This window comes from Podarcis raffonei, chromosome 7, assembly GCF_027172205.1.
Source record: "Podarcis raffonei isolate rPodRaf1 chromosome 7, rPodRaf1.pri, whole genome shotgun sequence".
Lineage (NCBI taxonomy): Eukaryota > Metazoa > Chordata > Lepidosauria > Squamata > Lacertidae > Podarcis > Podarcis raffonei.
In genome coordinates this window covers 85084087-85108835 of record NC_070608.1, presented here as the reverse complement: position 1 = coordinate 85108835, position 24749 = coordinate 85084087, and the positions used below count along the sequence as shown (strand labels likewise).

General features: G+C 45.6%; 1 protein-coding gene across 3 annotated transcripts in view; it reads left to right on the top strand.

The window, feature by feature from the left end:
- The first annotated feature begins 145 nt into the window (after positions 1–145).
- Positions 146–24749, top strand: part of EPSTI1 (epithelial stromal interaction 1) — a 37291-nt gene continuing 12687 nt past the window's right edge. Inside the window, exons 1-6 of one of the 3 annotated variants that reach the window (XM_053397267.1) lie at positions 146–339; positions 15185–15243; positions 16717–16800; positions 18983–19056; positions 19561–19644; positions 21232–21305. In XM_053397267.1, coding sequence (XP_053253242.1) covers positions 161–339; positions 15185–15243; positions 16717–16800; positions 18983–19056; positions 19561–19644; positions 21232–21305 — 554 coding nt within the window. In that variant the 5' untranslated portion in view covers positions 146–160. Of the gene's footprint in view, positions 512–6142; positions 6338–15184; positions 15244–16716; positions 16801–18982; positions 19057–19560; positions 19645–21231; positions 21306–24749 lie in introns of those variants that run through there. The other 2 variants (XM_053397269.1, XM_053397268.1) reach the window with 2 other exon arrangements.

The window sequence follows — 24749 nt, the reverse complement described above, 5'->3', positions numbered from 1 at the left end:
CCTATTTACTTCTGATCCAAAGCAAACCTTGTCTTTCTAATGGTATGCAATGGACAAAAATCCAGTAAGCGCACTTAAATTAACAAATGCTTTCAAACTAATTAAATAATCACTGAATGGTCAGCTGAATTTACCCTTCCCCCTCACCACCACAGAAGTTATGTCATGCCACTGGTATGAATGGAATATCGCAAGAAGTTCGCACAATACCTCCCAAGATTGTGGAAAGCATCTTACAGTTTTACCTGAAGAGCAATTATTGGATAATGCTGGGAGCCACTCATTGACAGAAACTTCCAAACAGAATGTTGGGCTCTGGGAAGGCGGCAGTTGGGACAGGTGAGCCAGAGAAGCTCAGTGATGTGCTTTGTATGTTGCCAAATCTGGCAGCAACCTGTGGACTGCTTGTATAAGTGCAACAGATGTCGAGTAAAAGGCCTCAGCCTCGGTTGGTGCCTTTGCGCACAAAAACAAAGAAAGATCCCAACGTGAAGAAAGGCCACAAAATGGGGTGAGTTTTGACTTGCCACACAAATGCCAACACAACAAAAGAACCCGTGAGTTTGTTGTGTTTATGATAAAGGCTTAGGCGCATGCCTCCCTCAGTATGCAATGCAGAGTCCAAAAATTTCCCTCAGCTCAATTCAGAAAGATTCGAGCCAGTGTGGTGTAGTGGTTAAGAGCGGTAGACTCGTAATCTGGGGAACCGGGTTTGATTCCCTGCTCCTCCACATGCAGCTGCTGGGTGACCTTGGGCCAGTCACACTTCTCTGAAGTCTCTCAGCCCCACTCACCTCACAGAGTGTTTGTTGTGGGGGAGGAAGGGAAAGGAGAATGTTAGCCACTTTGAGACTCCTTCAGGTAGTGATAAAGCAGGATATCAAATCCAAACTCTTTTTCTTCTTCTTTGATGCTATGGACTTTATTTCATTTCTCAGAGCAGTTTCAAGAGTTCTCACCTGGGTTGTAAGGTTGGTGCAGAGACACTAAACCTTAGGGCTGGATTCAACTGACCGGTCCCACACCAAGACTTCAGCTAGTGCAACAGGACTTCTCCCCCTGATGCCCCCAAATTGTCTTAAAGGTAAAGGTAAAGGAACCCCTCACTATTAGGTCTAGTCGTGACTGACTCTGGGGTTGCGGTGCTCATCTCGCTTTATTGGCCGAGGGAGCCGGCGTACAGCTTCCAGGTCATGTGGCCAGCATGACTAAGCTGCTTCTGGCGAACCAGAGCAGCACACGGAAACGCCGTTTACCTTCCCGCCGGAGTGGTACCTATTTATCTACTTGCACTCTGATGTGCTTTTGAACTGCTAGCTTGGCAGGAGCAGGGGCTGAGCAACGGGAGCTCACCCCATCACGGTGATTCAAACTGCCGACCTTCTCATCAGCAAGTCCTAGGCTCTGTGATTTAACCCACAGTGCCACCCACTTAGGGGGAGATTATTATGTTGGGCAAGCTCAATTGTAATATGTTTTATACTGCTTTTTGTTGTTGTATTTTACATTGTTGGGAACCACCCTGGGATCTTCTGGCTGCATTTGCTCTGCACCCACCCCACAGTGCCTGCCGTTGTGTGTAATGTTGTACCTCCTTTTGCGTCCCGGATCCCGACGAAAGGGGCGCTCGACAAAGTGCCGCTCTGCGCATACACGAAGCACGATTGGCAAGCCCGAAGTAACCTGTTCTGGTACTTCCGGGTTTGCCACAGACGTTGGACGAAATGGACCCTAAACAGGGCGGACTCAAAATGAGGTACCACTGTAGAGCCATCTGGATTTTAGATCTGGATGGTAGACAACATCCATGTAAAATGTCTGCAGCAAACAAGAGAAATCACTAGCCCAAATATAGAGAAGAAATGTAGAGAAGAAAAGAGTGGTTGGGGAAACCCAGCCAGATGGGCGGGGTATAAATAATGATGATGATGATGATGATGATGATGATAATAAAATGTCTACTTGGTTGTATGTGTTGTTTGCACAGCTCATAGCCATTGAGAGTTTTATTTAGAACAAGGGGCTAATATGAGTTTGCGCCTGAAAAGGGAACATATTTCAGAGGCCATTTTCTGTTATTAGTTTAGTCACTTGAGCACGAGACTCTGAAGCCCAGGGTTGTGGGTGCAAGCCCCACATTGGGCAAAAGACTCCTGCATTGCAGGGGTTTAGACTAGATGGCCCCTCCTAGTCCCTTCCAACTCTACGGTTCTGTGATTCTGAGTTCTGCACGATGATCTACAGAAGAACTCCAGAAATAACTGCTGGGACAAACCGTACTTTACAGGTTTGCAGGAGAACATCTAGTGAAAATGGTGCTTAGGAATAAACCTAGCCATTACAAGATGGACAGGTTCATAGTCTGAACCAGAACATCTCTAATGTCAATTGAAAAGAACTACGGTATATTTCCCTGACTGAAGAAGCTGTTTTCCCTATTGCCCAACAACCACACCTATTTCTGGATTTATTTGTTACATTTTAATCCTACTCTGTCCTCCCAGGTGTTTAGGATGGGCATATAGTGTCTTCGCCCCCTTTTAACCCTCAGAACAACATTGTGAGGCTAGGATGAGTAGCCCAAGGTCACTAGGGAATACCTAGATTTCAAATCCTATATTCAATAGGATTCAAGTCCAATAGTTACCCACTACAGCACCACTACTTGTACAACATATTTAGGGTAGGGGACTAGACCCAACAGTAGCAGATTCGTGTGCCAGAATTTGCCCATGGATTTCTTATAAAGGGGGTGATTCAAAGATCAGCAGGAGAGGAAGGAGAGCTGAATTCTACCCCTGTTGAATTTCTACACTCCTGCTGCTTCTCTCTGGCTGTCATCTTTTGAGGCTCCAGTTCTGAAAGTAACCCACAGCAGAAGAAAAATGGATAGGGAAAACCAGGAGGGGGGGTATACAAAGCGCTCAGTTCCCCCTTCCTGCCTGCCCAATCTGTGCTTTAAGTTACTTCTCCAACTTTATATGGAATTGGTGCAAACTGCATACTGAAACAAATGCTGTGTACCATCTAGTTTTGCCCTTAAGGTCTCCTTTCTTAAGCAGGATTGCCACACACATCGCTCTTCTGTGTGGGGTGGGAGCCCCCCCCAACAATTATGGGGTTCTGTATGCCAGAAAGAGCAGCAGACCACCATGACTTCTATTTCCATGCCAGAAAAGTCCCCACCATAAATTCTTTCTGTGGTGTGGCTATTAAAAGCACAGGGGGAAAAAGACGTCACCTGAATTATTCCAGAGAAATGTGTTTGCATACAGCAGTCTAGAAAATTGCAAGCCGTTTTCAGAGTGTGTTCTGGGACATTCCTATTGACTTCAGTGGGGCCAAACTGTATTTGCAGCAGAAATTATGTGGGTGAACTTCTCCTGGCTGGGAGATAAGCGGAGGGAAAAGACTTGCCTGCTCTGCGTCAGGCTGTTGTTAAAGGCACAAAGCAGGCCCAGTGGTTTAACGCTGTGGGTTAAACCACAGAGCCTAGGACTTGCCGATCAGAAGGTCGGCAGTTCGAATCCCCGCGACGAGGTGAGCTCCCATTGCTCGGTCCCTGCTCCTGCCAACCTAGCAGTTCGAAAGCACGTCAAAGTGCAAGTAGATAAATAGGTGGGAAGGTAAACAGCATTTCCATGCGCTGCTCTGGTTCGCCAGAAGCGGCTTAGTCATGCTGGCCACATGACCCGGAAGCTGTACGCTGGCTTCCTCGGCCAATAAAGCGACATGAGCGCTGCAAGCCCAGAGTCCGAGACTGGACCTAATGGTCAGGGGTTCCTTTACCTTTACCTTTTTAGGCCCAGGAAAGCAAAAGGAAAGGCTGGAAACCTTGGAACTGGCAAAGGCCTTACCAGGTAACCATTTCCAGGTAACCTTCCCATACATACTGCCCTGCACGGCTTGGCTCTGGCAAAGTGAATGTCCTTTCCCTGTCATGCCTACTAGGCAGGTTTGCTCAGAAGTGCCCCGCAGCATCTAGTCCCCCCCTTAATTCTCCCACATTGGGGCTACAGTCGTCAACCCACATTCTAGGGCGCAAGGGACCATAGCTGTCAACTTTCAGATTTGAAAATAAGGGATCAGCAGCCTCACCTGTCCCGGGGAGAGTCTACGGGATATCTAACAATCCGTGATAGCAGCGGGAAGTGGCGCTGAAATAAGGGAATTTCCCACAAAGAAAGGGAAGGTTGACAGCTCTGCGAGGGACTCGCAGAACCCGCACCAGAGGACCGTGCCAATAGGATTGTTCCCTGAGCTGCCACTTGCAACTCACAAGAACGCTGGTCCCAGTCAATAGGCAGTGTGTCTCAATGAGCACAGTGGGGTGCATATGGGGCTCGTCCTGCCCCTCTTGTGCCGCACAGTGCCGGGAGAGAATTTGGAGAGGCAGAGCTGAGGAAAGTGGCACCTGCCAAGGGGCTGGGCCTTGCTTGCCTCCTCTTTGGGTGGATGTGGTGGGGAGCCCTCCTTGGTCCCTGAGCTTCCTCTGTGTGGAGGCAGCACGCAGGCCTTACATCACCAGCCCAGCGACGCCTGCCCAACAGTGAATCCTGTTGCATTGCATGGCGCTTGTTGTTGTTTAGTCGTTTAGTCGTGTCTGACTCTTCTTGACCCCCTGGACCAGAGCACGCCAGGCACTCCTGTCTTCCACTGCCTCCCACAGTTTGGTCAAACTCATGCTGGTAGCTTCGAGAACACTGTTCAACCATCTCGTCCTCTGTCGTCCCCTTCTCCTTGTGCCCTCCATCTTTCCCAGGGTCTTTTCCAGGGAGTCTTCTCTTTTCATGAGGTTGCCAAAGTATTGGAGCCTCAGCTTCAGGATCTGTCCTTCCAGTGAGCGCTCAGGGCTGATTTCCTTAAGAATGGAGAGGTTTGATCTTCTTGCAGTCCATGGGACTCTCAAGAGTCTCCTCCATAATTCAAAAGCATCAATTCTTCGGCGATCAGCCTTCTTGATGGTCCAGCTCTCACTTCCATACATCACTACTGGGAAAACCATAGCTTTAACTTTACGGACCTTTGTCGGCAAGGTGATGTCTCGGCTTTTTAAGATGCTGTCTAGGTTTGTCATTGCTTTTCTCCCAAGATGCAGGCGTCTTTTAATTTCGTGACTGCTGTCACCATCTGCAGTGATCACGGAGCCCAAGAAAGTAAAATCTCTCAATGCCTCCATTTCTTTCCCTTCTATTTGCCCAGTGGCCATGATCTTCATTTTTTTGATGTTGAGCTTCAGACCATATTTTGCGCTCTCCTCTTTCACCCTCATGAAAAGGTTCTTTAATTCCTCCTCACTTTCTGCCATCAAGGTTGTGTCATCTGCATATCTGAGGTTGTTGATATTTCTTCCGGCAATCTTAATTCCGGCTTGGGATTCATCCAGCCCAGCCTTTCGCATGATGAATTCTGCATGTAAGTTAAATAAGCAGGGAGACAATATACAGCCTTGTTGTGCTTCTTTCCCAATCAGCTCCATATCCAGTTCTAACTGTAGCTTCTTGTCCCACGTAGAGATTTCTCAGGAGACAGATGAGGTGATCAGGCACTCCCATTTCTTTAAGAACTTGCCATAGTTTGCTGTGGTCGACACAGTCAAAGGCTTTTGCATAGTCAATGAAGCAGAAGTACAGTGGTACCTCGGGTTAAGTACTTAATTCATTCCGCAGGTCTGTACTTAACCTGAAACTGTTCTTAACCTGAAGCACCACTTTAGCTAATGGGGCCTCCTGCTGCTGCCGCGCCGCCGGAGCACGATTTCTGTTTTCATCCTGAAGCAAAGTTCTTAACCTAAAGCACTATTTCTGGGTTAGCGGAGTCTGTAACCTGAAGCGTATGTAACCAGAGGTACCACTGTAGATGTCTTTCTGGAACTCTCTAGCTTTCTCCACAATCCAGCGCATGTTTGCATGGCGCTTACTCGCAAGTAAGTGGGATCCGGGCTGGCCCTGCAACCGAGCATGCTCAGCGGGGGCGGCCCCGCGCATTTGGGCCCCGGGGGGGGTGACTCCATCCTTCATGGAGATCACCTGTGTCCCGCGGCAGGTGAGGCGAGGGGGCGTGTGTTCGAGGGCGGGGCGTGTCTTGGCGGGGAAAGCGAAAGTAAAGCGCCTGCGGCAAACTTTCGATTTCGTTTCCTGCGGCTGGGCGAGGGAGCTGCTGTTCTGGGCGCGCGTGTATCCGCCAGCGGAGTCCTTGCAGCCCGAGCCATGAGCTGGACGCATTCGGCCTCTCCGTCTCCCTTGCCAAGGGGCGCCTCGCCGGGCGACGCCTCTGCCGGCCCCCGGGATGGGGGCGCTTCGGGGCCGGAGGGCAAGCAGGAGCAGCGGCCGCAGCAGTAAGTAGCCCGGGCGCCGTCAAACTCCCCCGTCTGAAATAATAAAAAGGAAAGATAAGCAGAGCCGTCTCATTCCAGTGACCCATTTCGTCCCGTATTAGGATCTATTTCTTGCTTTATTTCTTTTTAAAAATAATTTCTTACTGAAGACTTTCTTGGTTTGCAAAAGTACATGCGTTGCTTCTCTTTTCAGGTTGTGTTTTCCACCGGTCAGTTGCATTCATGGCGATTGTATTGCATTGTATATTTCTTGCTTTCTCTGAAGCTCATTATTCTCTTCCCTTCATTTCAATAGGGACCCCAGTAATGTCCTTCGGCCCTTGTTTCCTATCCACTCTCGACTTGTTCCCAGTGGGTGGCATATATTCGTTTATTTATTTAGTGTAGCGCTACTTCGTTGTAGTGTATCAAACTCTAGTATTAGCCTGCACAGGCCTGTCATTAAGAAACCTAGTTGTCGACTGCCAAATAATATATTTCAAGAACCTCTTTGTGGTCATAGAAGCTTTTGGGTTGAATTTGTAAAGTATCTGGATAAAAGGGCCCTTACAAAGTCCATTAAACTACTGCGGTTTTCAAAGTATGCTGCTATCTAATGCGAATGATGCTAACAAGGTCTTGTTACTGTACTACCAGCCCTATTATAATACAGTTTGTGCACAATTCCACTTCTCCCTCACTTAGAAAGCATGGTTCCCAGCAGTTTACCATTTGTCCCAAAGCTCTCCCTGGAAAAACCTGTCATTTTCCGCTGAAGTGGAGCGGATGGCGATCCATTGAAACCCGGTTGACATTTTCTCCAGTTCAGTGGGGGCCTTCCCTGTGAGAAAGCAGCAGGACAACGATTGAGGTTGAATTCTGACAAGACAGAAGTACTGTTTTTGGGGGACAGGGGGCGGGTGGGTGTGGGGGATTCCCTGGTCCTGAATGGGGTAACTGTGCCCCTGAAGGACCAGGTGCGCAGCCTGGGAGTCATTCTGGACTCACAGCTGTCCATGGAGGTGCAGGTTAATTCGGTATGCAGGCTAAGACCCTACCTGCCCACGGACTGTCTCGCCAGAGTGGTGCATGCTCTAGTTATCTCGCGCTTGGACTACTGCAACACGCTCTACGTGGGGCTACCTTTGAAGGTGACCCGGAAACTGCAATTAATCCAGAATGCAGCAGCTAGACTGGTGACTGGAAGTGCCTGCCGGGACCACATCACACCGGTCCTGAGAGATTTGCATTGGCTCCCAGTATGTTTCCGAGCACAATTCAAAGTGTTGGTGCTGACCTTTAAAGCCCTAAACGGCCTCGGTCCTGTATACCTGAAGGAGCGTCTCCACCCCCATCGTTCAGCCCAAACACTGAGATCCAGCGCCGAGGGCCTTCTGGCAGTTCCCTCATTGCGAGAAGTGAGGTTACAGGGAACCAGACAGAGGGCCTTCTCGGTAGTGGCACCCATCCTGTGGAACACCCTTCCTTCAGATGTGAAGGAAATAAGCAGCTATCCTATCTTTAAAAGACATCTGAAGGCAGCCCTGTTCAGGGAAGTTTTTAATATTTAATGCTGTAATGTTTTTAACACTTGATTGGGAGCCGCCCAGAGTGGCTGGGGAAACTCAGCCAGATGGCGGGGTATAAATAATAAATTATTATTATTATATATTAAGTGTGGTTGAGCCCTAACTGGCATGTTCCTGAGTCTTTAGGAGTCATTTGTGGGAAGCAGCCAACCTGTTCCTACAGGTATGGAGAGAAAACCAAACAGCAGGTCTGGTCAAAACTTCTGTCTCCACTGAAGGCGGCCAACTCTTATGAGCAAAGCATGTAAAACCTACTTTGGTGTAGCGTGTAGACATTTCTCATCTTGCAAAGGGGAGTTTGGGAAGCTTTGCAAGACCACGCCCTACCTAGAAACTTTATTGAGTCATGCTCTGGAAAACTCCCATGGCTACGTAGCAGGAAGTAAAAATAGGAAGTGTTTAGTAAATCCACTAGCTCAGTTTGTTGTGGCATTTCCAGTACTCAGTTTTTTAGAAACTTGAATACAACATTAATTGTCTCTTAGGACGCGGGTGGCGCTGTGGGTTAAACCACAGAGCCTAGGGCTTGCCGATCAGAAGGTCGGCGGTTCGAAACCCTGCGACGGGGTGAGCTCCCATTGCTCGGTCCCAGCTCCTGCCAACCTAGCAGTTCAAAAGCACGTCAAAGTGCAAGTAGATAAATAGGTACCGCTCCAACGGGAAGGTAAACGGCATTTCCGTGTGCTGCTCTGGTTCGCCAGAAGCAGCTTAGTCATGCTGGCCACATGAAGCTGTATGCCGGCTCCCTCGGCCAATAAAGCGAGATGAGCGTCGCAACCCCAGAGTCGGTCACGACTGGACCTAGTGGTCAGGGGTCCCTTTACCCTTTACCTTTTAGGTGCAACTACTCAGTCCTTGTGTGTTGCTGTTTTCGAATACATTCCGAAATCAAGACAATCCACAAAATTGGAACAGCAAAATGCACTCTGCTTGTTAGCTCAGCTTTTGGTTAATTGGAATTGGGTTTTGAATAAACTATTGGGGGCTTTTCACTAATCAGTTCATGATCTGATCACCACCTCCCTCAAGCACTCCAACAGCATTATTCTGAAGTCTAATGTAGACAAAATGAGAGTGCCGTTATCATAGCTGCCAATGCGTACTTTAAAAGGCTGCATGGGGCTCCAAACTGGATAAATGAGGGCTGCAGTACTGAGAGTTTATGTGAGAATCATTTTTCTCCATGTAATTTCGCTTAATCTCTTTCCCTGAGCTGCTTTTTGCCCTGCTGAGTTATTGGGAGTCTTCTGGACCCATCCAACTGGGTCCTAAGAAGAAGCTGTTTCCCTAAGAGTTTGATTGTTTCCGCTGCAGCGTGAGCAGCATGGGAACCTAGGATGTATTGTTTGTAGTCAATGATGAGCATAGCTTCCTGCAGAAATGCCCTACCAATTCAAAACAGGCTTGTATTAAAAAACAAAAATGTACAGTGGTACCTCAGGTACTTAATTCGTTCCGGAGGTCCGTACTTAACCTGAAGCTGCTCTTAACCTGAAGCACCACTTTAGCTAATGGGGCCTCCTGCTGCTGCCGTGCCCCCTAAGCACAATTTCGGTTCTCATCCTGAAGCAAAGTTCTTAACCTGAAGCACTATTACTGGATTAGCGGAGTCTGTAACCTGAAGCTTATGTAACCTGAGGTACCACTGTATTTGAAAGCTATTTCTTAGTAAAGGTAAAGGGACCCCTGACCATTAGGTCCAGTCATGGCCGACTCTGGGGTTGTGGCGCTCATCTCGCTTTACTGGCTGAGGGAGCCGGTGTACAGCTTCCGGGTCATGTGGCCAGCATGACTAAGCTGCTTCTGGCGAATCAGAGCAGCACACAGAAACGCCGTTTACCTTCCCGCCAGAGCAGTACCTATTTATCTACTTGCACTTTGACGTGCTTTTGAACTGCTAGGTTGGCAGGAGCAGGGACTGAGCAACGGGAGCTCACCCCATCACGGGGATTCAAACCACGACCTTCTGATCGGCAAGTCCTAGGCTCTGTGGTTTAACCCACAGCGCCACCCGCATCCCTAAGCTACTTCTTACATTATTACAAAATGTGCAATCCACCCTTTGTCCGTATCGGTATCGGGGCACAGTGCCACAAACAAAATAACCAAACCTCAGAAATGGAATTTCACAAGCAGAACAAATTAAGACCGCTAAAACTATCAACAGCCCAGCTGGGTTAAGCAATCAAAACTAAAACTCTGAAAATGTATGGATGAGGAAGTATCCCAATGCGACAGAGTTGGTGCCAGTCAGACCACTTGGAGGAGAAAGCAGTCTATACCCAGAGTGCCATTACCCATCAGGTTCTCTCATGTGTTGCCACGTAATGGATTTCCATAGATGGTGGAAGCTGAAGAAGATGCCACTCCTCAGCCCCAGACGAAAGGCGCAGGCAGGCTAGAATAGGGAGAGGGGGTCCTTGATGAGTGTTGTCTGAGGCTTTAACATGCACCTTCAATTGGTCCAGGAAGTGAACAGGCAGACAATGGAGTAATTCTTCTAGAATTGGTGTCCTGTTGTTGTATCTGACTGAATTGATTAAAAACGCAGCAATGGCAGCCCCACGGGCAGTGCGTTAAAGTAAGGCAGCTGGGAAATGACCAGAGCACAAGATACAGTGGTACCTCGGGTTACATACGCTTCAGGTTACAGACTCCGCTAACCCAGAAATATTACCTCAGGTTAAGAACTTTGCTTCAGGATGAGAACAGAAATCGCGCAGCGGTGGCGCAGCGGCAGCGGGAGGCCCCATTAGCTAAAGTGGTACCTCAGGTTAAGAACAGTTTCAGGTTAAGAATGGACCTCTGGAACGAATTAAGTACTTAACCCGAGGTACCACTGTACTGTGGCCAAACACTCTCTGTCCAGAAATGGTCCTAACGGGAACCATCTGAAGCCAAAAGAAGGCCACAAAATACATTTTCATCCCTAGGGACAATGTTGGATCCAGGAGTCCTCACAAGTTATGTAGATGCTCCCTGAGAGAGACGGCAGTCCTATCGAGAACAGGCAGGGCTCCTAAATCTCAGGTTGGAGAACTATCTCCGTTTTGTCAGTATTTGGTTTCCTGGTCTCCCACTTAAACCAGTAGAGCCCACAGTCCAGAACCCCCAGGTCAGGTAAGTGCGGTTTTGAGGTGGCAGTGGGTAGGGTTGGGAGAGCCGGAGCTGCTTTTTTGCTGTTGCCAGTGCTGGGTCCGGTGGCAGCCTGGGCCTGACTCTGCAATGCGCAGGGTGCAATCCACCCCAGCGCCTAGCGCATCAGGGTCTTCGGATGTTGCCAAGGGGCGCAGGGCCCGTTGGCAGTGTTGGCCAGCTCTGCAAGGGGTGGGGTCGTCTGGTGCTGCTGACATGCACCTAGTAAATAACAAAGTGTCTACTCAGAAGAATGATGTTGTTGTTTAGTCTTTTAGTCATGTCCGACTCTTCGTGACCCCCTGGACCAGAGCACTCCAAGCACTCCTGTCTTCCACTGCCTCCCGCAGTTTGGTCAAACTCATGTTCGTATCTTCGAGAACACTGTCCCACCATCTCGTCCTCTGTCGTCCCCTTCTCCTTGTGCCCTCCATCTTTCCCAACACATCAGGGTCTTTTCCAGGGAGTCTTCTCTTCTCATGAGGTGGCCAAAGTATTGGAGCCTCAGCTTCAGGATCTGTCCTTCCAGTGAGCACTCAGGGCTGATTTCCTTAAGAGTGGATAGGTTTGATCTTCTTGCAGTCCATGGGACTCTCAAGAGTCTCCTCCAGCACCATAATTCAAAAGCATCAATTCTTTGGCGATCAGCCTTCTTTATGGTCCAGCTCTCACTTCCATATATCACTACTGGGAAAACCATGGCTTTAACTATATGGACCAGAAGAAAGCCGCACTGAATTCAGTGGGTCTTACTCCCAGGTCTATCGGGTTTTATCTATGCCAGGCTTCCTCAACCTCGGCCCTCCAGATGTTTTGAGACTACACTTCCCATTATCCCTGACCACTGGTCCTGCTAGCTAGGGATCATGGGAGTTGTAGGCCAAAAACATCTGGAGGGCCGAGGTTGAGGAAGCCTGATCTAGGCAGCCAGGGCTCCTTCAGATGACAAGATCTTTTTCCAGCATGTCAGTGAGGACCACTTGCTTTTTAAAATTCTCCCATATATACAGAACTCCCTGTGCACCTTCCTGGGAGGTTTTTAAGCAGAGGCTAGATGGCCTTCTGTCATGGATGCTTTAGCTGAGTTTCCTACATTGCAGGGGGCTGCACTAGAAAGATTACCTTTGGGGTCCCTTCCAGTTCCATGATTCTGTTTTTCTGCTTTAACATTATTTCATTATGTTCCTATCATTTTATGTGATTGTATTTTGTATAAATTATAGAAGTATAAATAAAACATCTCCTATTTACAAGCAAAGCATTTAAATAGCTACCTTTCTACCTTTCTACAGGATTTTTCTTGGGGGGAAGGCAGAACCTCAGATTTGTATTGACTTTTTTCTTATTGGGGGGCAGCTGCCCCCCTGCCTCCCCTTGACTACGTCCATGGGTGCCACAGGAAGGAAACAAAGTCAGAAGGGGGCCACATTCAGAAAAAGGTTGTGGGTAAACATATCAGACGACACAGCGATTCTTCAAACAGCTCTTGTTTATTCACAGGCCAGAACAGGACTGAACGGAAGGGTTCAGCCAGCCTGCTTATATAGAGCTCCACTACAACGCAACTGTAACAACTTTCTGTAACTATCCAGTCACTGAACATCACTTTCAATCCCTTATTTGCATATGTGGACCTGAGTGAAAACTATACAGTATCCCCCTGCTGGCCCAGGGTGAGAACTTCAGTACATAACAGAAACACTGATGTACACAGATCAGATGCAAGCTGATATTGATAGTTTCTTACAGCAACTCTCTAATGAAAGCTTTAAGAACAGTCAGCCTGAGAAGCGACCGCTTGCATTTCTGCAGGGCGCAGAAATTACATAATTAGGTTGTACAGATGTTAAAATCCATTTGCTACACGTTCATGTGCCTAATTAACTGAAAACATGTCATATAGAAAAGGGTCAGCAAGAGACGTATTGTGCGAAAATGCAGCAGTTTTGCAACAAAGGTAAATTAGGTCAAACTGCCACATTGCATTTTTAATCCCCCCCACCGAACTCAGAATATTGCTGAGTTTAGATGCACTATATGTTATCATCACTCTCTAATGATGTACAATAAACAGGGATATCATACTAAAAAAGGAAATTAGGGTGTGTGCAGTCTAGTCTTTGGGTATCTCTTTAATTCTCTGCTAGTGTTTGGCAACTCTTTCCTCCTGTGCTCCAACTTATAAATCACTTTGGCTTCTCCTTTCCTTACAGGTGTCATTGCTATTCTTGCTGACTTGCAGAGCTGTCATACAAAGTGTTAAATGTATTTGGATCTTGCCTTGACAGATTGTGTAGAAGGGCTCTTGTTCCCAGGCGGTGTTCTGTAAGCGTCTCACAGAACTGAGCGAAGGCCTCTGTCTGCATAATAAAATAAGATTTGTTGCCTTTTCCCCGTGTGCTGACATTTCCTGTGTATGCCACAACTTTCTCATATCTAAAAATAAAATGGTAGAATCTATCTTTTGCTATTACCAAAAGCTACACAAGCCTTTAACTTTGATGCCAAGGAAATGAAATGAGAATCTGGCCGGGCTGTGACAGAGTTCTGCTACTGCGCTTGGCAGCAGACATTACGATTATGATCTAGGAAGTTTTGTCCTGGGAAATAAAAATACATCCTTCCAACTTCAGAAGTGTCTGTAAGGACACATTCACCACTCGTCTTCCTCTGTAGCAGGGAGAAGGCAGCATAACTTCAGGTAGGGTGGTGGCAGCGGTGAAGGAAAAATTTTGTTTTCTGTGCAAAGTACCAGAGAGGTTAGAATAGGTAAGGAAGCAAATAGAAGCACTAGGGCAGCCATTCTGAAGATGCTTAAGTTCATATTCTTCTGATAAATACAATAATAATAATAATAATAATAATAATAATAATAATTTATTATATTATATATTATAATATTATATTTATACCCCGTCCATCTGGCTGAGTTTCCCCAGCCACTCTGGGCGGCTCCCAATCAGTGTTAAAAACAGTACAGCGTTACATACATAATTAAAAGAAATACGAACGAACTATTTATATATTACTTACTATAATTATTTATGGCCTGTGTTTCAGGATAATGCTTCCAAGGCAATATACAATTAAATTGATCCCAAGTGAGTCTTTTTTCTTTTCTTTAGGGCTTCTCTTTCTGGAGTTTTCTTTCAGATTTATTTAGCTTCATACATTTCGGGAGAGAAGCAGCTGTGTCTTTTCATAGCTGGCAAAATGAAACTATGGATGGTATTGAGCTGTGTCTGTGTACACATTAATGGCTTAAATGTTGAAGTAATTTACCTTCTCCCTCTGAATTTCAATTCACATTTGCCCTTTGCTGTACACACCAGAGAGGGGTTGGGGATGTCATCACCCAACAAGCATTGCCTGCTTGGTTTTCCTGCCCCTGCAATGCGCGCACACACAGAACCCCTGTTTGTGAAGGTGTCACCTGTGAATGCTCATTCATCTGAACGTGCACAATGATTCTCTCAAATGCACACACCAGATTCAACATGAGAATGTGGCCCAACTTTTCTAGTTGCATTGAAGCAGGTTTGAAGAAAAACACAGCAAATACCAGTGGTTATCTAGAACTTCACCCCTCCAGCTTTTTGAGACTACAATTCCCATCATCCCTGAACACTGGTCCTGTTAGCTAGGGATGGTGGGAATTGTAGTTCCAAAACATGTGGAGGGCTGGAGTTTGCCTTTGCCTGATCTAGACACTACAAAATTGATATGGATTGTAGGTAACGTGTAAATATGGCTTCAAAAATAGTGGGAGTGCATTGGATAGCAATGTGTACTCTATGTGTACCCATGTTTTTACTCAGAGGAGACCCACTGAAATTAATGAGCATGACTAAGTTATGCCCATTAATTTCAGTAATTCTACTATAAAACATTGGTTTTTTACTTTTATGAAATATGGTTGCCATATTTCATAGCAACCATCACCATTATTTTCCATTGAGGGGAAAGACTGGATCTGTGCAAGAAATAGTTTTGGAGGGTGGCATATGAATGTCCTTGTCTCAAATGAAATAAATACAATTAAAAATCTACAACAATCTAAAGACACATCTAGTGAATGCTAGATAGTAATGTATTTTCTCTCTCTCCCTCCCGTGTCTCTTCTTCCAACCTGCAACCTCTCTAGTCTGGGTGCCTTTGCTGTGATTCCTCCAAATCCAGTAAGGAGGAATCAGTTACAGAAAAGTAAGTACGTAATCCTGTTGACGAACCTCTTCATAGCGTATCAGTTCCTGGGTTGTATGTTGCCTTTGTGGGCAGGAATAGACACTTGCTCACAAGTCTTCCTTCTTGCTGACAAGTCCTGAGAAGAGGGTGGGTGTCGCTAATCTAGAAAGTTGCAGATGATGTATGAAAATGCCTCAAACCATCTGGGCTAGATTAGTAAATGGTAACAGGCAGCTCCTTATGCTTCAGTTTTAACAAAGTGCACCTGCTAATTGGTGTGCTCAATAGCTTTTTTCAGGACACGGATGGCGCTGTAGTCTAAACCACTGAGCCTCTTGGGCTTGCCGATCAGAAGGTCGGTGGTTTGAATCCCCTTGATGGGGTGAGCTCCCATTGCTCGGTCCCAACTCCTGTCAACATAGCAGTTTAAAAGCACGTTAAAGTGCAAGTAGATAAATAGGTACCGCTCCAGTGGGAAGGTAAATGATGTTTCCATGCACGGCTCTGGATTCTGTGTTCCCTTGTGCCAGAAGCGGCTTAGTCATGCTGGCCACATGACCCGGAAAAACTGTCAGCGGACAAATGCCGGCTCCCCCAGCCTATAGAGCGAAATGAGCGCTGCACCCCCAGAGTCGTCTGCGACTGGACTTAACTGCCAGGGGTCCTTTAAAGGTAAAGGGACCCCTGACCATTAGGTCGTAGCCGACTCTGGGGTTGCGGCGCTCATCTCGCTTTATTGGCTGAGGGAGCCGGCGTACAGCTTCCGGGTCATGTGGCCAGCATGACTAAGCCTCTTCTAGCAAACCAGAGCAGCGCACGGAAATGCCGTTTACCTTCCCACCGGAGGGGGTCCTTTACCTTTACCTTTTTATAGCTTTTTTCAGCTAGAGAATATTTTTATTGGGCAACTCAAACGTTATTAAAGTAAAAACAAACATATGGCCTTTTCAATTCAATTGCACGTGGGTGGATCTGATGAGATCGTTCTGTTCTGTCTTGAAAGTATGATGAGGACTACAACCTCACTTCTGCATTTTGTATATCCACTGAAATATCGACTGAATTGGATCTCACTCCTTTCACTTCTGCAAAACCTCTGCCCCTGTGGTCAGGGTATCATGGCGGACTTCAGCTATTACAGTGTAATCCTACAAATGTGTCGTTGGAAGCAAGCCTACACCTTGCAAGTGGCCTAAAGTTCACTTTTGCAAATTATAGTGCCCTGTAGAAGTCATGGGCGTCGATGGGTTGCAGAGCCTTGCTCTCCAGGGCCGGCCCACCCACAAGGCAAGTTGGAGTGACTGCCTCAAGCAGCAGAAGCCCCTGTGGGCACCTTGCCACCAGCGCGGTGACACATTCCCATTTTGCCTCAAGCAGCACTTGAGTCCACCATTAACCTTGTGAGACATGTGGGGGCCATTTATTTTCTGCCTGGCCTGATACCTTTTCCTTGCAGTATTTTGACTCTTTGCTTCACTTACCATATTTCAGTTGCTACCAAAGAGTTGGAAGACCTGGAGAAATGGAAGGAACGGCACAGGCCGGGGCTAATTACCTTGACACCCCAGAAACTGGGTAAGCGAACAAGTGGGGGAAAGGGAAATACATTTGAGATGCTGTGTTTTTCTGGGCTTATTTTGAAGAATTCCGATTGTTTCCCACTGTTCAATTGTTGTGAGAATTAAAACTTCCTCTCTTTGGGGAAATGGAAGCTTCAGTGGCCAGATCATCAGGCTTCTATAACTTTGAAGCTTTATATCACACACTTGGTAACCTTGAACAAATAGTGTAGGAATTCCCATAATTATTGAAATATTCCACTTCCACAGCTGACACCCAGGCAGGCAGCTCCAGTGTCTAGCTGATCTACAAAGCCAGGGATAAAAGCAAATAAGATGACAGAACTCATTGTCTCTTCCGTAATGGAGTCCCAAGCAATAACTAGCATGGGTTTATAAATAGTTTGTGCCTGAAAAACATGATTGGAACTGTTTATCACTTTGCGTTAAGTGATTGTGGCCATGTTAGCATTTTGCCCTGAGTCAACCATGTAATGTACTTCATAAACTTACCTGGAATATCAAAATTTCACTATTGAATAGCTTGAATAAACTGATGGAAGTGATGGAAAATAGCAATGATGTGTTGAGTAGAGGCAGAAGCCCAGAATATCTGCTCCAAACATTGACTAAGCAATAGTCGGGTTGCTTCCACACGAGAGCTCTTCAGTGCTGCAGAGGCATTCTGCTGGAAGCAGAATTTAATACTGTATAGTGCTACATTATGCCTCCTGGAACCTTCATTTCCATTAGCAGTGTCCTTTCTCATGCCTAGGGACGCGGGTGGCGCTGTGGGTTAAACCACAGAGCCTAGGACTTGCCGATCAGAAGGTCGGCAATTCGAATCCCTGTGACAGGGTGAGCTCCTGTTGCTCGGTCCCTGCTCCTGCCAACCTAGCAGTTCAAAAGCACGTCAAAGTGCAAATAGATAAATAGGGACCGCTCCGGCGGGAAGGTAAACGGCGTTTTCGTGCGCTGCTCTGGTTCACCAGAAGTGGCTTAGTCATGCTGGCCACATGACCCGGAAGCTGTACGCTGGCTCCCTCGGCCAATAAAGCAAGATGAGTACCACAACCCCAGAGTCGGTGACGACTGGACCTAATGGTCAGGGGTCCCTTTACCTTTACTTCTCATGCCTAAGATCTACGCCAGGGGTGGCCTGAAGTGATGGACATGAGGCAGGAGTTGATAATGCAGGTGAGCTGTGCACAGGTGAGCTGCAAGCAAGCTGCCGGCCAGCTCTGTGGAGGCTCCTTTTATTGACACAATATGCCAACCCAGGCAGATACATTTTGGGCTGTGACCTTTACACATCTTCCAGTCCCAGGATCGTGGGGGTGGTACAAAGTTATTTTGGCACCTGTTTCCACCGCGTCATTTTCCCCTTGCACAATGTATGACTAAAGAGACAAAGGTCTCAGAGACAAAGGTTACAGAAAGGACACCGTAGACTACTGAGACCGCAAAAGGTTAGACAGAAGGCATGATGTTCAGACAGCTGTGGCTTTATCTGTGAAGGGGAGTGTGCTCTGCACCCCAAGGTCACACATGCATCCGTACAGCAGCCAGCTCTCAAGAGACTGCGTTCTACTCACAGAGTTAAAAACTGGCAATGATCAACCCCATTTTAAGGGGAGCAAAAGTTTCTGAGCTTCTTTGGGGGGTGATTGATCTGATTGATCTACCTGTTGGACGTGCCTGATCTACGCCATTCAACAAAGGCCTCTTCCAGCATTAAGGAATAGTTTCCTGTCTTTAATGTTTACTTGTTTTACTAGGGGTGGGGGGTAGTGGTGAATAGCCTCTGCCATGAGCAGCCTTCAAAACTTCCCCAGTGTCTGTCCTGGGGTGGGGCTTGCAAAAACTGGGGAAGAAAAAAGGGCAAGAAACTCAGAAATTAAAAGTAATCGCCTTGCAGAACAATACAGGGTTAAACATCATCTCCCTCTCCCAAACTAATGGATAGTGCTATGTAGAGAATTAAATATATTGTCATAGGTGGTGTTTAGTCTCCCTGTTGACTTTCACTGGGGATGTCCTGGATACATCCCTGCATCTGCAAGTTTTTTTGTAGCCATAACCATTGTGTCAGCAATGAATCCCTCAGCTAGCTTACAATGTAGTTTAATGCTACCTCTGATAATGCCATTTTGTTGAGAGTGAACTTCAGAACAGATGATGCATTTTTGTATTTATAGGTGGAAGAATATCGGAGGCCGAAGTGAGGCAGAAACAGCAACTTGAGCACATCCAATCTAAATACCAGCAAAAGGTCAGGCAGGATGCGACTGTCAGTTCCTTGGTCACAGCATGGAACCAGGAGATGAATTTGTTGCCGTACCTTAACTTTTTTATTTTTTTGTAAAGGAAACAAGTGCATGGAAACACTGGTCACAAGAGGATAAAATTCTGAAGCAGAAATTTCTGAACTCAATAATTATCCTTTATTTTTTTATTTTACAAGATTCCTTAACTGCTGTTTACCACAAGGCCCCAGGGTGTGTCTATGTCTGTTAAAAAACAAATAAAGCTGTTACAGCCATAAAATACTCTATTTACTCGAATCTAGTGCTCACCATTTTTTGGCCAAATTACGTTGCGAAAATGAAGGTGCACATTGGATTCGATAGCACGTTTACGTTTGCCAGCAAATACTTTTTTTGGTTTCGAGGTTCTGTTTGTCAGTTTCCTCCCTGAAATGTGAGAAGGGTAAAAGTTAGCTTGCAGGTGTCTGGTCTGTAAAGTGACAGAACTTTCTCTCTCTCTCTCCTTGTAGCTGAAGAAAGAAGAATATGAAAGACGCAAAAGAGAAGCTGAAGAAGCTGACATTTTAAAAATGAAAATGATCCAGAGAGAGAAAGTAAGAAGACCCACTCAGGCCATTTTAACATTTTCCCCCCTCATGTACCCCTTGCAAATGGGCGTGTGGGTGTGCCCTTCAAGCAAACTGATGCTACTTGATAGAAATATACTTGTAATTACTTGCCAGGACGCGGGTGGCGCTGTGATCTAAACCACAGAGCCTAGGGCTTGTCGATCAGAAGGTTGGCGGTTCAAATCCCCGCAATGGGTTGAGCTCCTGTTGCTTGGTCCTTCTCCTGCCAACCTAGCAGTTCAAAAGCACATCAAAGTGCAAGTAAATAAATAGGTACCACTCCGGCGGGAAGGTAAACGGCGTTTTTGTGTGCTGCTCTGGTTTGCCAGAAGCGGCTTGGTCATGCTGGCCACATGACCTGGAAGCTGTGTGCAGACAAACGCCGGCTCCCTCGGCCAGTAAAGCGAGATGAGCACCGCAACCACAGAGTCATCCGCGACTGGACCTAACAGTCAAGTAATTTTTGATATAACTGTAAAAACTACTCTGAAAATTTATTATTCCAAAAATGAAACCTTCCTCTGGTTGTAAATATTAAGATTATACCAGCAAGAATGAGTCTTTCTGTAGAAAAGAAAAGAAAAAAGATTTAAATCAAGTCTTACTGACTAGTGATTTAAATCGTGATTTAAATCAAATCCACCCTGGAAGAAAGTCAACTTTAAGCCATGGTTTATGACCCAGGGAAGATCCCTAAAGTATCCATAGTTAAAATTAACCATGGTTTTGCCTTTGCACAGAATATCAAACCATTATTAATTGAAAAGCTTCCAATATCCTCAGCAGCCGGAGGGAATGTAGGATCGATACTAAACTAAACCATCAGCGCTGAGTCCAAAGCTGACCAGCATCCCACAAACTGCTAGGAATGAAACCCTGGTACTTTTAATGAGGTTGCCCCTTGTGAATTGTGTCAGGGGGTGGGGGAATAAATCACTGTTACACTTGTACATTTTTTCATTGTCCTGTGTGTCTGGTTTTAAACAGGCCCTCAAATGAGAGCAGGTGTAATAGTTAGCATCTGCCCAGATCCCTACTTGGCTATGAAGCCTGCTAGGCTACTCATAAGTTTGAGATTTAAGAATAAAACAGAGAAGAAGCCATGTATGCCACCCCGAGCCCATTGGGGAAAAGGCAGGATAAAAATGCATGAAATAAATAAAATATATTAACTAGTACAGTGGTACCTCGGATTATATACGCTTCAGGATACACACTCTGCTAACCTAGAAATAGTGCTTCAGGTTAAGAACTTTGCTTCAGGATAAGAACAGAAATTGGGCTCTGGCGGCACGGCGGCAGCAGGAGGCCCCATTAGCTAAAGTGGTGCTTCAGGTTAAGAACAGTTTCAGGTTAAGAACGGACCTCCAGAATGAATTAAGCACTTAACCCGAGGTACCACTGTAATAAGGGACAAGAAGATTGCAGAAAAATACAGCTGCAGAGAATCAAGATTAACTTTATATCTTTGGACCTTCTCTCGGCATGTGTGTGTTTAGCTTCTGGCTGACCTCTGTTAATTATTTTTTACCTGCTGAGATGACACCTTGTTTTGATGCCTTCCTATTATAGGCCAACAAGCTTGAAGAAAAACAAAGGCAACAAGAATGGCAAAGACATTGGATGTTTGCTGAAGACCACTGCTTGTAAGTTGAGCTTTGCCTTCAGTCTGAAAGGTGATGCTTTTTGCTTCCTGTGCCCAGACAACTTGCCACCAATTCCTGATAACAAGCAAACAATATCCTTCAGTTCTTTTTCTTTTTTTTAAAATATAATTTTTATTAATTTTTACATATTATTTATCATTCATACAACAGAACTTCGCATCTTATACAATCTTTTTGGACTTCCATCAGCCCCTCTGATGGTCTTCCGTTCTTATCACTTATTCTGCATTTCTTAAGTTCCTATCGCCTTTAATTATCTTAACTAACAGTCCCCCTCATTACCTTTTTTTTTGCAATATTTCAAATAATCCACCTTACAAAACTTCTCGCAAACCTACAAGCGTAATATGATCATCACAATTCCTCTCCAAATAGTCCGTAAATTTATGCCAGTCTTCTGTGAATCTCTGGTCCCGCAGATTTCAAATTCTTCCTGTTAATTTATCTAATTCTGCATAGCCCATCAGTTTCATCCTCCATTCTTCTTTTGTCGGTAATTCTTCTTGTTTCCAATTTTGTGCCAGTAATATTCTTGCTGCCGTCATTGCATATAGAAATAATTTACAGCCCTTTCTTTTTATATCATCTCCTACAATGCCAAGTAAAAATGTTTCTGGTTTCTTAATAAAAATATCCTTCAGTTCTGGCAGTGTCCTTTTGGATTCAGGCTCCTATGCTATAGCTGAACAGTCCCTTCCCCTTTTCCTTGTTGCATGACATTTCACTTGGCGCAGTGAGATGTGTGACCTACTGTTCTCCTTCAGGGTAGGCTAGCTTCTCTAAAGCATGGATCACCATATGGTTCCTGTCGACACAATGGCACCTGAGGTCTTGCCCAGTTCCTATGAAGGCTCTGACCCCACATCTGCTCCCTGGTCCCTTGATGATGAGGTGGGGAAGATGGTTAGCTTTTTAATAGAGCGGAAGGGGGACGTTGGAAGAGCGACATTATTTCCTGCTTCCTCTTTCAGTTCTATGTGCTTTTCAAGGCTTAGATTAATTTTACAGGATCTGATTCTCAGCATCCCCTGCTATAAATAAATTGTTGCAAACTAACACAAGGCATCAGAAAGGTAGCTATGTCCTCTTGCAGAATCTTGGAAGTGGATAAAAGGGTCCTTGAAGTTTATGATGGACAGAGTGCAGTACTGCATTTTTCTAGTAAGATAAGAAAGATAAGGTCATTGACAGATCCTTGGGGTGGTTCATCTACAGTCCCTGAACAGGTTGGAATATGTTTTAGCTTATTATTTTCAAGGTTATTTCTTCTGACACTAAAACAGGTTCTAAATTTTTGAACTGTATCCAGCTTGTGGAATAAATTACACATTTTTAAAATTACTGCACTGCCGAAACATTTTTTTTTTAAAAAAATTGGGAAATATTCAGAAGAGAGAGTTATAGACTTTATCCATATGAATATATAATCAGAGACTGCTACAACAGAATAACCATCCAGGACCTGTCTCTGAATATAAAATGCCATTCATCACTCAGAATTATCAAACCTATTACGAGCAAATAAAAGTTGATGATTGAAGAGCATTCTTTGTTAAGAACTCCATAAACAAAAATAAAAATCTGTCTAATTATAAACATGAATCAAACTTAATTTTAATAATATGACTGTCCCATTAGGGTAATAAAATCAAAGGGAACGTTTGAGAATTGTTCTAATATTAAAACAGATTCTCATCCCATTAGATGGAGCAGTTTTTTCATTCGCTGTAAATTTCTATTTTAGCTACAGCAAATAAACAGTTCTCCCTATTTGTAGGAATCAAACTAAGAACCAAGGGCAGATGATTTTCATGTCTGCTGGAGTTATTGAAAGTTCTGTCTTTTTGCAAAGAGGTTTTGATGATTAAGAGATACAGGCCTGATAGATTCACAGGTGACCTCTTTTGAATATTCCAAATGGGCTCCCAAAGGGTGTTGGCAGCAAATTGCATCTTTAATTATGAAACCATGTTGCCAAAGGACTTGAATTTTTCAGTAACTCCGCTGTCCACAAAAATCATTTGCCTCCAGTGCTTGGCAATATCACAATAAATCTGGAAATGTTGGGGGTTGCATTTGTGTAATTTGAATAGGTGTAAAGTGTCCTCTATAGGTAAAGGTAAAGGGACCCCTGACCATTAGGTCCAGTCGTGACCGACTCTGGGGTTGCGGTGCTCATCTTGCTTTATTGGCCGAGGGAGCTGGCGTACAGCTTCCGGGTCATGTGGCCAGCATGACTAAGCCGCTTCTGGCAAACCAGAGCAGCACATGGAAACGCCGTTTACCTTCCCACCGGAGCGATACCTCTTTATCTACTTGCACTTTGACGTGCTTTCGAACTGCTAGGTTGGCAGGAGCAGGGACTGAGCAACGGGAGCTCACCCCGTCATGGGGATTCGAACCGCCAACCTTCTGATCGGCAAGTCCTAGGCTCTGTGGTTTAACCCACAGTGCCACCCACGTCCTCTATAGAACACCTTAAAATCTTGTTCCCTAAGAGCAGTGACTATACACAGAGTGCTTAACTTCCTCATTGGAAACAAGTTTCTGCATTTGTTAAAGTTAGTCCTTTCTCAGTCATTTTCCAATAGAAAAATTCAGGGGCATGTGTGGAGAGGAGAATGCAGGCCAGTTCCACTGCACCGCTCAAACTCCTTGCACTAGGGGAAGTGTCTAGTTGGATAGCAACTGAGGCTTAACCCTGTTCCACTCTCGGCAGTGCAACCTACAGCTGTGCAGAGCCTCTTTGATTGCTCAGCGTAGATCTTGAACTCCAAACTTTTTAGCTACCGTATTTTTCGCTCTATAAGACGCACTTCCCCCTCCTAAAAAGTAAGGGGAACTCTGTGTCCGTCTTATGGAGAAATGCAGGCTTCATGCGGCTATCCCAGAAGCCAGAACAGCAAGAGGGATCGTCGCGCAAAGCTTCTTCAGGGCAGGGGGAGCCTTCCTCCCACTACCCTGAAGAGGCTTCACGTTGCTTTCGCTGAAGCTAGAACAGCAAGAGGGATCGCTGTGCAACGATCCCTCTTGCTGTTCTGGCTTCTGGGATTCAGAATATTTTTTTTCTTGTTTTCCTCCTCCAAACCTAGGTGCGTCTTATGGTCTGGTGCATCTTATAGAGCGAAAAATACGGTACTTTGTCTGACCATTTATTGTCATTATTTAAAGCCTCCCCACTACAGTCAATAGTGTGAATCCACTGCAAATGGAAATATCAGCTTGTTTCCCCTGTATGGCAGAGGTCCTTTCCAGAAGTACTAGATGTGGTGGTCAAACTATCTCTTGCAGTATGGCAGGAGGCAGAGGGTCCCTATAACTCTCCATCTGCTGTGTATGTTTAATATTCTGCTGACCATCTGGTTTTAGTAGAACTTTGCCAAAATGTCGCAAGGGTCTGGTGTCTTCAAATGTAGGATATGA